General features: G+C 40.4%; 1 protein-coding gene across 1 annotated transcript in view; it reads right to left on the bottom strand.

Moving 5' to 3' along the window:
• KSR2 (kinase suppressor of ras 2) overlaps positions 1-16,144 on the bottom strand; it is a 150,764-nt gene that overhangs the window by 109,808 nt on the left and 24,812 nt on the right. The window contains 2 exon segments of the mRNA XM_042442189.1: positions 5,356-5,506; positions 15,029-15,169. Coding sequence (XP_042298123.1) covers positions 5,356-5,506; positions 15,029-15,169 — 292 coding nt within the window.

Genomic DNA, 16,144 nt, shown 5'->3' with positions numbered 1-16,144 from the left:
GTTCAAATGTCAGCTCAGCCATGCAAACCCACTGTGTGACCTTGGGCAAGTCACAGTCTCTCGGCCTCAGAGGATGGCAATGGCAAGCCCCCTCCGGGGAAAAAAACTTGCCAAGAAAACCCCATGATAGGTTTGCCTTAGGGTCACCATAAGTCAGAAACAACTTGAAGGCACACAACAACAAACAACAAAGGCAGCTAAGAGGCCTCCTATTATGAACTATTGGGAAAGGGCTGCCCTTCTCACATCACAACAGAGATACTTGGGCACAGAGATGAAAAGATACTTAGGTTACCCAAAGTTTAAACACACATACATGTTGGACTATGACTCTGGAGACAAGGATTCAATTCCCAGCTCAGCCATGAAACCTACTGGGTGACCTTGGGCAAGCAAGTCACACTTTCTCAGCCTCAGGGGAAGGCAAGTGGCAAACCTCCTCTGAACAAATCCTGCCAAGAAAACCCCTGATAGCTTTGCCTTAGGGTCACCGTAAGTCAGAAATGACTGGAAGGCACACAACAACAACAAATGTATATATGTATGTCTCGGTTGTCCATCATCAGAGAAAAAATAAAGACATCAGATTTTTTCATTATTTCCCAAATTATATACAATCAAAAGTGCGCAACTAAAAACTAATTTGTTTGAAAACTGCACAGAAACATGCTTTCTCCAACAGGGAAAATGTGTTTAAAATGTTTACACTAGAGAAAATGGTTACCAATTTACAAATGTTTCTGTGCAGGAAAGCAAAGCAAAGTCTTCCAATTTCATATGGAACTCAGATAGCACAAGAATGCTGGTGGGCTTCTGATAAATCATGCAGAGTTTGAACATTTTGCTTTTTTGGACTACAACTCCCAGCATCTCTAATTTGGGGGGTTCTGGGAACTGTAAGCCAAAAATTCTTGATGAATGCAATAGAAACAAAACTGACAGGTTTTCACAGACATCCAGGAATGGCTGCAGAGAGTAGCTTCTTTTTCCACGTTCAGACTTCAATAGCCTTTCTCCTATGTCTAGATTGCTGGGCTTTTTGATAGATGGTGAGAAAAAGAAGCCACCTCCATGCAGCACAGAAACTCAGCAATCTGTCTATAGGAAAGGGAAAAATTCAGCAGACATGCGGGCACCTGCCCACTGACAGCCGTCCTCTTTCTAAACCCCCAGACATCCATCACTGGTGCCAGCGTGGAAAGCTCATCTGCCAGACAGCCATCCTGAGGAAGTGACGGCGTGGTGACACAGGTGACCTTTTATCCGTGACACAGAACCGTGAAGCTTCTGAACGTGGCGCAGAGTCAATACAATTCCCCTCGTTGTTTATTAAGTAGCCCATTGCCTATCTCCTGTCTCACTTGTCCATCTTCACAGGCACATCTATTTAATTAGCAAGAAGAGAAACAGCCCCAGCAAGCCAGGCTTTATTTTATTTAAAAAGAAAGCTTCTGCGTTAATGATTCGTCTGCACTTGAAGAATCCTTCCGGATGATCACATCATCTGCACACATAAAATGTAAAGTCACAACTCCACGGTTGTGTAGATGGGTCTTCTGATGCTACAAGAATATCATAGGGATATTTTTGTAGGAGGGATCTTCTGGTGCTACAAGAATATTGTAGGGATGTTCTTATAGTAGGGATCTTCTGACGGCACAAGAATATCATAGGGATATTCTGATAGCAAGGACCTTTACTTTACAAACACTTTGACTATTTAATCAATCAGACATCGCATTACATGGGGGGGGCAACTTGTGAACCTCCATATTTTGTTGGACTGCAGCTCCCAGCCAGGATAGCCCTAGGTGAAGGATGCTAGGAACTGGAACTCAACAGCCTGTGGAGGGCCATACATCCCCCATCTCTCCTCTAACTCAATTTTATCAACTTTCACATATGTGCAACCTTCATCATCCTCAACCAGAAGGGTTGCTGTCTGTGGATGATGGGAGTTGCAGTCCAGCACATCTGAAAGTCGCTGAATCAGGGAAGGCTGTTCCAACCACTGCTGCAATATGGAAAGTCGTTCTGTCTTCAAAGCTGTGCTAAAACCCAGGGATGGGGAGTATAGTTTGCACTTCAAGGGTAAGGCATGTGATAAAGCCCTGGTTTCCCCCCCCCCCCATCCTAGCTCTCTTGCAGCACATTAGCTCCATGGAGATACATCCTAGGAAATTGGATGGCTCTAATTAATGACTCATTAACCAACATTGACATTGTCCCTTACCCTAATTTATTAATATCAATCTGGGCTCTTCCATCTCATGCACTTGCAACTAAAAAGGCAGACACTATATTTTAAAGGAACAGCATTCAATTTCCTAGACTGCATTCAGAATGCTTTGACAGCTTAAACTTCTCATTGCCTGTCAAGTGTTCAGTACTTCCCTTCTTCCCTTCACTGCCTTAAGATCTAGGAACTTGATGAAAAGAGAAAAGACAGATGAAGGGAGGAAGGTTGGTTGGTTATCAGTAAATAGGCATGGATGGAGTATATGCATTCAGCTCAAGCCAACACATGTGCGTCTTTTAAAAGTGGCAAATTTAATGTCATGCATGAAGGAAGATGAGAAGGAAAGTCAGCCGGGGAAGAGATGGATGCAAGTGAAACGGTAATTACAGAAGGAGGGGTGGAGTAAATTCTCTGCTTTTTAAACAGAAAAAAAAAAGACTCCAAAAGTCCACTTCCGTCCTGGGCAAAGAAAATTCAAAGCATGAAATTGTAACAGGTTTTCCCAGGACACATTACAACTGGCATGCTTCCATCCAGCCGCCTCTGTAGTGTGAAATCAATATCACTATGAAACATTTAATTTCTTCCGCTCCCACATGCCCATCTACATAGCCACCCCCCACTTGCAAACAAAAGAGGGGAAGGGATTCAGTGTTTATCTAATAATTCATTTTCCTCTCATCATAGGCTATGCAAGAATTTTTGCCACAAGCCTCTTACTGGGATTTTTCTCAACCTCCATTAAGATTAGAGCTGTTGTCGTTGTGTGCTTTTAAGCTGTGTCTGATTTATGGCGAGCCTAAGGCAAACCTATTTTTCTTAGCAAGATTTGTTCAGAGGAGGTTTGCCATTGCCTTCCTCTGAGGTTGAGAATATGTGACTTGCCCAAGGTCACCCAATGGGTTTTATGGCCAAGTGGGGATTTGAACCCTGTTCTCCAGAGTTATAGTCCAATGCTGAAACCACTACACCACATTGGCTCCCTCGAGAACAAAGAATGAACATACAGCTGTTCTTCAGGGAACTCTTGGGAATCCCAGTGTCCTCCCAGCCCAACCACTGGAAATTGTCTAGGGTTTGCCGGTTGGAAGTCCCTGGAGAAACCCTAAGAAAGGAGCAATAAAACTACACTCACACTGCGCCCACTTTTCTCCCAATATCACAACAAAGTGGAACAAGACATCTGCATCCAAAGTAGTTACAAAACCATAGCAAGATATGGGGTCATTAATGGATTATTTCAAATGAGAAAAGAATCAGTTTCCAAATGATCCCAAAAAGGGGTCACGGTATAGTATAGCACCGGGAGAACCACAACATCGTGCAATAAATTCCAGGCAAAGATGGGACTAATGTTAAGGGCAATTGTGGTATCACAGTGTTGTGTGATAAGCTTCTGGAAGTGTTTCGAGAGATATTAAGGTTCACATAGCACCCCTCTCTGTAGACAGAAAAGACAGGGCACCCCAAGATGTGCCCACTGGCCAGGGCACACTGGCCCCCTGAATGGACTTGGAACGGAAGCATGAAGACAACATGGTATTCTTTGAATCATGTTTCCTGGCAGATGAAGTGCTCCCACTCATGTACACCACAAGGGAAGCCATGTGTAGCACCCATGCTTGGATTTGGCATTATCAGGTCCCTGTTGTAGAATGCAGTCCGATATGGAACTTACTGCTGGCATCCAGAATCTCTTGGTCCTGCTTCTCTTCCTCCTTGCTGTTGATGCCCATTTGCCTATCCTCACTGAACAAGTGAGAAGGGATAAGAAGAAGAAGGAGAAGCAAGAGACTCTACTACTTTTTCCCTCCCCTGTTGGCCAATGATGCAGATTGGGAACAGGGAGAATGAGCAACAGTTATGTTATACACAACCATACAGTCTTAAATCCATAGACCATACCCAAAGCTACTGTGAAGCTACAGCTAAACTCATATGAAACAGAAAAGGCAGGTAATACCACGGTCCCTGCTCTCCATAAGGCTCCAGCCCTTGAACCCAATAAGCCCTTCTTCCACCACACTACTGGTTGGCAAGTGACTGGGCATTGCTGACAATGGCTTTCTTGGGAGGGTAAATGTCTACTGAGAGCATCTTGCCCAAAGGTCCCTCCTCCACCCTCCAAAAATCCAGAGCTGATACTGGAACTACTGCAATCTCAGACCATGCAAGAAGGCCAAATTTACTGCCCCCACAGCAGAAATGTGAAGAAGTGGAACAAAACAAAAATTCACCAGTCTGCTCTGGCAGACAGAACAGGAAAAACAACCTGACACCAACATGGGTGCAGTCACCCACCTGTTGAGAATATACAGGCAGCCACTGTATCTCACAAAGCAACGTAAAGCTCATTTCTTGGCTACTTCTCCAACTAACTCTTCAGCTGAGTCAATTCACAAGGCTTACATTATTCCACAGTGCCCTCTGCCGTTTGAAAAAAGACAAATAAGCAGGGGCCCTATGTACAAACGAGAAAAATCGGGAGAATGAAAGTAGATGAGAACCTGGCGACAGATCTCTAGGTGAATTTAGAGGAAATTTACAAACTTTTTGAGTCCTGAACAACAGCATCGACAACACACTGCTCCCTTACACACTCCTGTACATATCAGGCTGCAGAAAGTAAGCACATTTAGCGTCCCCCATGGCTAATGAGTAATTGTCTGTGTGTTGGAAGAGAGAAATTGCACTAGGGCACCATCCAGAAGCCATAGTATAGCCTGGCATCCAGCCTGGTAGCCAGCACCCAAAGCACAGACACTGCATTAAGGGGTACAGGATACCTACTTAATTTTTTCCAACTTCTGCAAACCTTGAGTATGCTAAAAACTCCCATTTTCCTTCTCAGTGGTTCCCTTTGGGACAATCAACTACCTGAGTTCAATATTAGTATTCCTTCTTTTTCTGGAATCATTTTCTACCACTTCTCTCACTCCCATCAATGCCATTATGGACTGGTTCTTTGCTTTTGCAATTCTATGCCTAGGGGTATCAGAAGGGCATAAAAAGAGAGACAACAGGAGCAGCTTAGGCTTTCCAAAGATGCTCTCTTGAATAGGTATACCCATTCTCACTCATGATCACTAGGAAGAAGAGAAAGCATGCAGTCGCACCTGATTTATGGACACTCCTGAGGCAGGAGAGGGAGGCATTGAGTCGAGCACATTCCTCCCTGTTGGCCCCAAACTTCTCCACTGTCTCACAGACCTGTTCATCCGTCATTTCCAGAAGGTCCTCAAGGCTCAAATGGCCAGGAGTGATTTCCTAGGAGGAAGGAAGGAAATAAAGGAAGACATGATGTTATAAGAAGAGCACCTGGTCCTGCCATGTTAATGCAGAGATGGTCAACAACCAGTGGCAGACTAAAAATTGTGACTCTTGAGCAAGATAATTTATTACAGATTTGTTCAACCAAACGTCTCTCAGACATTCCTTCCAACAAAAGTACAAGAAATCTTTGTTGGGGACCACGATACGAGTCATCGAGGAATAAATAATATTCTATATTTGTGTTGCCTGTCACTGCCACACCAGTTCAATTACTGACTATTCCAGGTTTATTAACACTCATCAGATCTGCATGGGAATCACAGACAACAGAAGAACGTTTTAACAATGATATAGAAGCATTACCAGGACTGATTCTCAACAAAGGTATGTACAGTCGTCTCTCTGCATTTGCGGCTTTAACTCTTGCGAATTTGATCATTCGTGGATTTGATTAATTTCTAGGGCCTTTGGCACAACTCTATGGTCAGTGTCCTCCGGAGGTCATGCTAGAGGACCTCCAATGCAATTATATGGTCAGCTTCTGGCAGATGTTGACCATATTGTTGCTCTAGAGGACCCAGAGATTCGTAGAGAAGTGTTCTCTCAGGTTAAAAAAATAGTGTTTTTTTATTTGTGGTTTTTCCACTTTCAGGGGAATCCTGTACCTTTAACCCAGCAAATGTTGAGAGGCTGCTGTAACTCTTTTTTCCTCTAGGCCGCCCCCTTATTCTTCTCAGAGAAGTTCTTTCAACCTTATGTCCTATGCAAGTCCAAGCAGCATACAGGTGGACTAGAAGACCCCCACCCCTAGATTTGAAGAAGGTGTCTTCTCTCTGGCCTGTGCCAATATACCCCTTGATCAAGTCCAGGTAAGATAAAAAAAAAACCCTCGCTTGCCCAAATTGTTCCAGCAGGTTGCCTACATTGGCATAAGATGGCCCAAATCCTATTGATAATCTCAGCTCGAGTAGACCCATTAAATCAATGAGATTTAGATAAATCTTGGCTCATTCATGACATCTATCAATTGCCACTGTAAGGCATATATTTTCAGAGGAGTGTTCTGGTTCTATTCATTGGGGGGGGGGGGAATAAGAAATGCAGATAAAATGTGTGACAAAGAAAATATCCTAAATCATTATAACCACAGTCGCTTTCAGGAACTCTTAGACAACAGCTGGAGAGACTTATTACTGCTTTCTAATTACTGAATAAACTATCTTTGCCTAAACTTTTTGAAAGTGAGCTCTGTTTTGAAGACTCAGTTATTTGCTAATGATTAAAGGAATTCAGCTTAGCTACGAGATTTTCGCATTGCATATTTGAAATCAAGCATTACATAGAGGTTTGAGCATTGAACGACAACTGGAGAGCAGGGTTCGATTCCCCACTCAGCCACGGAAACCCACTGGGTGACCTTGGGTAAGTCACATACTCTCAGCCCCAGAAAACCCTGTGATGTTTGCTGTAGGGCCGCCATAAGTTAGAAATGACTTTAAGGCACACAGTAACAACGTAAGTAAGCCATGACCCGAAGGCACACAGCAACAACAGGTGATAGATTATGTCTTGATATGTCTAGTTAAATGTACAGTGGTGCCTCGGGATACGAAATGATCGGGTTACGAAATTTCCGGGATACGAAAAAGTTGGATTGGCAAAAACTGTTTCAGGTTACGAAATATTTTTCGGGTTACGAAATTCATTTCGGCGCGAAATTCAAATGCTGCAAAGTGCAGCTATAGGCTTTCCAGTGCTAACGGAAAAGTGTTTCGGGTTACGAAATTTTTGGGTTACGAAAGGAATGGCGGAACGAATTAATTTCGTAACCCGAGGCACCACTGTATAGATTTGTACAGACTCACCTAGAGAAAACTAACCAGTTATTTTGTTACCACTCAAGAATGGAAAAGGGGCTGGAAAATCAGATAAAGAGAAGGATGTACAGAGAGGAATGTTAACAGAAAATTTTAAAACTTTCATAACTAAAGAATTGAAAGATACAAAGTCTGAAAAAACTCATATACTGTAGCCCCAAATGCTGCACAAGTGTTAATTGGGGATTAAGGAATTAGATAGCACCATTCAATGTTTTGACGTTAAAAAGAAAAGGGATGTACGCAGGAAGAGGCACTTGGTAAGACAGAATGGGGGGAAAAACAAACTGTGCAAACCTAGAAGATTATTAAAGATACATGATCACAAAAATGAGACAAGACAAATTGAAGGGAAGAAGTGAAGATCTGGAAATTTTGCTAACAAAATGTAATTGAAAATTCAGAAATATCGGATACTGAGGGACATGACGTTGTTGGTCTTCTAGAGAGAGAAAACAGGATTTCTTTAAAATTCCATCAGAATTGTACTGTTGGAGCAGAAGGTACCTCCCAAATAAATTCATTCTTGACTATACCCAAGAGATTGTTTCTGTCATTTAATACATTTCAGAATAAAAGAAGCAATCCAAGGAACAATCTGGGTTGAATTGGCCAACCACTGGGAAATGAAGAAAGATCTATTCAAGCTTTTTTTGTATTTACATACCAGTATTTTTAAAAGGAGAGATTTGCAGTTTTGTATTGTATGTTTGCAGGAAAAGAAAACTAAGGTGTCAACTTAATTATGTTAACTGAAAAAGAATGGTTTGTGGAACATAAAAATGAGGATGACCAGCAAGTACTTTTGATAATGTAAATCCAGGGAGGGACTCATGCCACCCTCTAGAGTTTGTTGGACTACAACTCCCAGCAGCCCTAACCTGTACAGCCAATGGGGATGACTGCTGGAAGCTGCACTCCACCAACATCTGGAGGTTTGCATGAGTCCCACCTCTGTTGCAAATATATCTAATGATGATGAAGAGTCCTCTAAAAACGAACAAAGAAAGGAGAGGAGGAAGGGAAGAGTTAAGGAGTCAGAAGAGGAATACAGAAGGAAGGGAGGTAGAAAATAATAATGAAAGCGTATCTTTCTTTGAATGTGGAATTGATACAAAAATATTTTTATTTGGTGTAAAGCAACTGAAAAGTGAGTGATCAGCATCTGCCAGGTTGTTGAAGATGGAGAATGTACGGATCTATTTGTTCCTGGCGACGCATGTAAAATAAAGGTGGTAAACAATATTTGGAATGAAATTTATTTGGTAGAACTTCTTGCTGCTGATGCAAGTGTTGGACAAAAGAGAGACGTGGCACTAAAGGATTTTTCCCCTCAAGCTGGATGAAAGGTCCAAATAGATGATACATCTTCAGATTTGGTTTCTTAAAAAAGAAGCCTTTTATGTTATGTTGTATTTATGCCCCAAATACCAATTAAACTATGTTCTTTGAAGAAATTCCTGTACTCATAAAGGACAATCTGGGAAAAGAAATAATAATTGGGGATTGCTTTTGATGGGTATCTTTCACAGAAAGTAAACAGAATGAAAAAGATGAGAGGTAACTTGATTGTATTGCAAGAAACGTTTTTAAGTTTTTTAATTGAGACTTGGTGTCATTTTCACCATAAAAGGGGGATTGTACGTACTTTCCCCCCTCATCTGCACATAAAACTAATTCTACAATAGATCTGTTGTTGCTTTTTTAGTGGAATAAATCTGGCAAACTACTAGCAGGCAAGTTAAAAGGAAAACAGAGAAAACAAGAAAAATCATACAGAGGAGAATGATGGTGTAGCAATTCAGACTGATGAGGCAGCCGCTTTGTTCAGCAAATATTAGAAATATGCATAAGTCAGCCTTCAAATGACTTATTATTTTCTGAAAAAGGTAGGCCTACCTCATCTTACCGTGGCAGATCATAAGGTATTAGAAAATATAGATGGGCTGACTGAGAATGTTATTAAAATTACAATTTCATTATATTCCAAAGAATAGAAAATTTGTTAGTAAATGTTTAACGAAATTATGAAACCTGATGTTGACTACAGTTTTTTGTGGGTCTTTCAGGCTCTGTGGCCATGTTCTAGAAGAGTTTATTCCTGACGTTTCACGTGCATCTGTGGCTGGCATCTTCAAAGAATGCATTATTAAACATATCTTAGTTGGATCAGATATCAGCCATTAAAATGAATGTGCTACCCTGAATACTATCTATCTATCTACCTATCTATTGTATTTAGATCTTGCCTTTCTTCCAGAATGGGATTCTAATGGAATATTTTGTAAGTATCCTATGGCAAATGTGTGTGTGTGTGTGTGTGTGTAACAAATTATTGTGAATTTCTATTTTTAAATATTAGGGTTAAAGCATTTTTTCTGAACAATATTTCAGAATGGCTTGGCATTTCCAAACCTAGAATATTATTGAACAGCCATGCTGCATCACTGAAAGAAGACAGTCTCAGAACCCCTGCATTAATTATCTTTCGACAAGCTAGCAAAAATGTGAGAATTGTATTTGTCAAGGTTTGTCATCCATACTGACCAGAGTTCGAATCCTGGCTCAGCCATGTAAACTCTGGGCAACTCATATTCTCTCGGCCTCAGAGAAAAGAAAGCAAAGGCAAACTCTATCTGAACAAATCTGGCCAAGAAAACCCCATGATAGGTTCATCTTAGGGGCGCCATAAATTGGAAACAACGGTTTGACCTCTTTTTCTTTTGTATGTTTGTAATCAGATCAAATGCATGCAGGCAGGGTTTGAACAGTATTTAATCCAACTCCCTGGTTGCTATTTGCTCTTTTTTGTGGATCAGAGTCCTGAGGCTGCTCTTGCTCCAAAATAAAGGCCGCCAAGTTAACCACGCTTAAAACCCAAGCTAATTTTGCACCTAGCCTGGTCCGCATTGTTCATTCATTTTAATTGTGACAGTTATATTCCACTTTTCTAGTAAAATAACATTCAAGGTGGCGAACAATAACATGCAGAGAGGAATGATGAAGTCACAATGGAAAGACTGTCAGAACCCATCCATTAGGAAGGCACCCAATTAAAACGCACACACGAAATAAAAACCAAATCTCGCTTTTCAGATTTCTCCTGGAAAAGTGACTAATCTACATAGAAATCCAATTAGGAGATGCCTAATCCCATTTGTTACTTTCCTGCCTTTAATCCTAAAAAAGGAGAGACCACTGGGAAATTAGATAGACAGATGCAAAATCCCAACTAAGCATATGTGTATTAGATGGATTTGAAGGACATAGCAGAGCTAACTCGATTATGCTATCTTCTAGATCCCTGTGCACAGGCAGACTAGCAACTGATTGTTCAAGCAGTGCCTAAGGCAAGGAACCATTTGGATCTGCAGAAATCAGCAAACCATTCTTTTGCTACCAAAGCTTTTACAGGGTGAAGCAGTGCTGCCATCCTGTGGTTCTCCTGCAGAAGTGCATCACAGAAGGGAACCCTTTTTGTGGATTTCATAGGCATCCAAAGAAGACAGTAGTGATTCCTAAAGAAGATAGGGATTTAACACAAGTCAAGAATTTTAGACCTAGTTCCCTGTTAAACAATGACTATAAATTATTCGCAAGTATCCTTGCTGAAAGAATGAAAAAAAAATAACATCACTGATATATAAAGACCAAAGGGGATTTATCCCTAAAAGATACATTAAAGATAATATCAGATGTTATTTAGATTTGGTTGAATTCCACAAAGTTCATATAGATAAGAAAATGGCAGCTTTCTTTTTTGATATTGAGAAAGCGTTCGATAATGTATCTTGGAAAACTGTTATTCTGTGTTATGGAAGAGCTGGGAGCGGGAAATAACTTTTTGGAATGGGGGAAAGCTATATATCAGAAACAATATGCTAGATTAAATATAAATGGCGAGAGAACTGACTTGATAAATATTTGTAAAGGGACAAGACAAGGATGCCCCTTGTCACCCTTACTTTTTGTACTAATCATGGAAGTTTTATTCCAGAATTTAAGAAATAATTCCAATAGTAAGGGGATAAAAGTTAAAGGAAATGAACATAAAACAAGGGTTTTGGCCGATGATTTATTAGTAACGCTTAGTGATCCCATCCATGATGCTCGAGAATTAGTAAAAGAATTTAAGGATTTTGAATCTATCTCAGGACTGAAAATAAATAAGGATACAACAGCAATAACTAAAAATATGACTGTATTTGAGAAAAAAGATTTGGAATCAATCACTGGGTTTAGTCTTTAAAAAAAGTAAAATATTTAGGTATTACAGTTACAGATAAGAATTCGGATCTTTTTGTTAACAACGATGAGAAATTATGGAATAACATCAAAAAGGATCTAGAGAATTGGAAAAATTTGAATCTATCATTGTTAAGTAGGATCGCTGTGTTAAAAATGAATATCTTGCCAAAATTTCTTTTATGTTTCAGACAATTCCAGTTATTAAAAAGGACTTACCATTTAAAGAATGGCAAAATGAGATTTCGAAATTTGTTTGGAAGGGGAGGAAGCTGAGAATAAGAATGATGTACCTTCAAGATGCAAAGGAGAGAGGCGGGCTTGCCATGCCAAATCTCAGGTTGTACTGTATTACGAAGCAGCATGCTTGATTTGGATAAAAGATTGGCTTACTCTAAAAGATGAAGATCTTCTGAACCTGGAAAGTGTGAACCTGAGATTTGGCTGGCACACCCATTTGTTTTATGATAAGATTAAAGTAAATCAAGACTTTAACAATCACTTTGCAGGGTACTCCTTAATGAGAGTGTGGAAGACATATAAAAAGTTGATCTGTATTAGAATTCCCCTCTGGGTATCTATACATAAGTCTTTCTTTAAATATAATCCAAAAAAGGACGCAAACTGGCTTACCTACAAGGCTCTAACCCATCTAGAGGGCACAAGCAATAAGATAAGAACTTGTCAGTGTATAATAATTCTAGTAATGTTTGCTGGAAATGTGAGAAAGAGCAGGGCTCACTGTGCCATATGTGGTGGACATGTGAGAAAGCAAAGCAATTTTGGAAATATATATATATATATTTAGATTAACAAAGTTATATCTATATCTCTAAAGCTCTCACCTGAAATCTTCTTATTGAATATAGTAGAGCAATCTTTGGGAAAAAAGCATGGTAAAATATTATTTTATATGTTGTCAGCCGCAAGAATAGTATACGCCCAAAGGTGGAAATCAAAAGAAATACCTTCCAAAGAAGATTGGATATTCAAATTAATGGACATGATGGAACTAGACAAACTATCAACAGGAATTAGGAACGAACCTTCGAATCTGGAATAACTTAATAGTATATCTCCGTAAATGTTGGGGAAATAAAGCAGCACTGGGGACAGATATAGATTAATTGGAGTTATTGTGGTTTATCCAAAAAGTCATAACAGTTGTGAACCAGAAATAAGAGAAGAGATACAAACTCCAGCGATGTTTAGTTTATTTTATTTAAGGCGATTTTGTATTATTTATCTGACTTAGATGAGGTCTGACAGATTGAGTAACAGGCGTACTGAGATTAGTATAGGTTGAACAACAAATATGCATTAACTAACAGGTGTTTGAAAGTATATGAGACAGATATAAGAGCTAGTTTGATAGTTTGGAAGTAACAAATGGAGAATTGAGAAATTTGTTTTTGTTACTGTTTTTATTGTTTGTGATATTGTCGTGTATTTTATGTGATGTGTGTTATTTGGAGTGACTGAGAAATGTTTTTTATTCATGTGTTTTAAAACTAATAAACATTATCATTAAAAAAAAAAGATAATGACCATCAAGAAACTACATACATTCAACCTAGACAACGAGGAAATCGAAATTGTCAGAGAATTCCCGTACCTTGGATCAAGTATCGATCAGAACAGAGGCTGATGTCAAGAAATCAAAAGAAGACTAGGAATAGGAAATGGAAACACCTTTGAAACTAACTGAAAGAAAGAAGTTGGCAGCATGAGCTTTCCTAGACGTAAGTCTTCTTCCTCAGATGCATCTGAGAGTATGCATGAGAGATCTTGTAGCCCGTTTGAGACTAACTAAAGAAAGACGTTGGCAGCACGAGCTTTTGTAGACTTCGGTCTACTTCCTTCGATATTTTTAGGAATGGGAAGAGCAGCCATGAAAGAGCTGGAAAAGATACTAAACTGGAAAGATATACAACTGAGTACTAAAGTTAGAATTGTACATGCCATTACATTCTGCATCACTACGTACAGATGCGAGAGCTGAATGGTGAAGGAGGAGAACAAGAAGAAAATCAGTTCATCTGAGATGTGGTGCTGAGGATACCGTGGACAGCCAAGAAGACAGAAATGGGTCCTTGAACAGATCAAGCCTGAAATCTCCTTGGAAGCCAAGATGATAAAGTTGAGGTTATCGTACTTCAGCCACATCATGAGAAGGCATGGCTCACTGGAAAAGACAATAATGCTAGGAAAGGTGAAGAGAAGTATAAAAAGAGAGGAAGACTGCATGCTGGAAGGATAGACTCCATTAAGGAGGTCATGGGTATGAATTTACAGGACCTAAACAGTGCAATGGAGGACAGGGGTTTTTGGAGATGTCTCATTCACAGGGCTGCCATGAGTTGGGATCAACTCGAAGGCGTTTGACAACAACTTAGGGATCTTGTAGTACCTTTGAGACTAACTGAGTGAAAGAAGTTGTAGCATAAGCTTTTGCAGACTTGATATAGTCTATGCAAGCTCACTCTACAACTTCTTTTGCTCAATCAGTCAGTCACAAAGGTGCTACAAGATCTATTTGCCTATTAATACTGCAGTCTAACATAGCTAGGTCTCTGACATCTACCTACCTCTCTCTCTCTCTCTCTCTCTCTCTCTCTGTGTTTTTTTTTCTTGCCTTCTCTTCTTTCCCTAAACTTGATTTTGCCATTTTATGTAACAGAAACCATTTTACTACCCCATTGTAGTTAATGGGACTTGAACATCTGCAGATTTTGGTATTCATGTCAGGTCCTGGAACCAAATACCAGTGGATACCAAGGGTCCACTGTAAGACAAACCAGGAAGAGAAATGGACAACTATGTGGCAATGTAAAGAAGAGGTTGCAATCGTGAACCAAAGGGATAAGAAAGTAGAAGAAGAATAGCACAGAAGGAGGCAGGAGCTGATCATGACCAGGGTGACCAGATGGTCTCCTCTTCCAGGACATGTCTTACATTTCAGCATTCTGCCCAGGAAGAATTCCCAAATGTCCTCCATTTTGAGCATGACTAAGAAGCATGGATTTCCATCTATATGAGTGCCTTTATTTGGTCATGTCCTACACTTTTTTAAATGCCCTCCATTTTGTGGTGCCTTATCCTCCTTTGCAGTTAGGATATCTGGTCACCCTGACCAGGATAACATTCAGAGAACCAGTGTATTGTGGTTGGAGCATTGGACTGTGATTGGGAAACTCAGGCTCAAGCTCCCAGGGAGCAATTAAACTAACTCATGGGTCTGGAAGCACACTCTCTCTTAACCTGACCAACCTAATAAGCTGGTTGTTGTAAGGATACATTGGAAAGTAAGGGAACTATGTATGCAGCCTTTTCAGGAAAGTGGAAAGAAAGGTCACTGGTAAATAATAAATAGGGACTTCCATGCATCACTCACCTCCATGACCTCCTTTCGGATGTTGACAATGCGGAACCAGTGCAGAAGCTGCGGGAAACCCTCCAGCTTGGCATTGCGTTCCTGCAGGGCCACCTTCCGTTTACAAGAGAGCTGACGGCTGAAATATTTCACCAGCTTGCTCTAGAGAGAAAAAGAGAAAAGGTATGTTCATACATTACATACAACACAGGGAGAGTCCAAATATAGCAATAGGAAGTACATTTCTATACTGCTTATCAGTGAACTAAGCACTCCCTATGCGGTTTACAATGTGTAAGCGAATTGCTCCCAACAAGCTGGGTACTCATTTTAGTGAACTATGGAAGGATGGAAGACTGAGTCAATCTTGGAGCCCTGCCTGGGATCGCACTCACAACCTTGTGGATGCACTATAGGCATTTAACCATTGCGCCACCAGGGGCTCCCTATACCCACCTTGAGTCCCAGGATTGACAAAGGGCAAGATAGAGATGAATAAATAACAGTAATAAAATAATAATACACAGATTGTTGATCTGTACACTCGTTCACAAGAAACATTCACCATATGTACACCATGTAGAATTGCTGATACTTACACCTGTACTGTTATACCTCATATAATGTCATCCATATGTGTTCTTAGAGGACTTTCTGGCCGGAACGCAGTCGCTAATCTCCACTAAAATATACCATTTGAATCAATAGAGAGCCAGGGTGGGGTAGTGGTTTGAGTATTGGATTATGACTCTGGAGGCCAGGGTTTGATTTCCAGCTCGGTCATGAAACCCACTTGGGCAAGTCATACTCTCTCAGCCTCAGGGGAGGCAATGACAAACCTCCTCTGAACAAACCTTGCCAAGACAACCCCATGGCCTTAGAGTCGCCCTAAGTCAGAAATGACTTGAAGGCACACTAGCAGCAGCAATGTCAACTTACCAAGTGTTGATTTACGAAGTTACCATTGATTCAATAGGTCTACTTAAGTTGGGACTAGCAAATGGACTGAGACATGTGGGTGCTTTGATTCTTGAAATCAGGAATTTTGCTGAAAAAAATAGGTCCTATACAGCCTGCAAAACATGGCTTACTATTTCTACCTAAACCTTTATATATAAACATGTTTTGAACCAAGAG

This window comes from Sceloporus undulatus, chromosome 10, assembly GCF_019175285.1.
Source record: "Sceloporus undulatus isolate JIND9_A2432 ecotype Alabama chromosome 10, SceUnd_v1.1, whole genome shotgun sequence".
NCBI lineage: Eukaryota > Metazoa > Chordata > Lepidosauria > Squamata > Phrynosomatidae > Sceloporus > Sceloporus undulatus.
The sequence above is the reverse complement of the archived record's forward strand: the minus strand, read 5'-3'. Positions and strand labels throughout refer to the sequence as shown.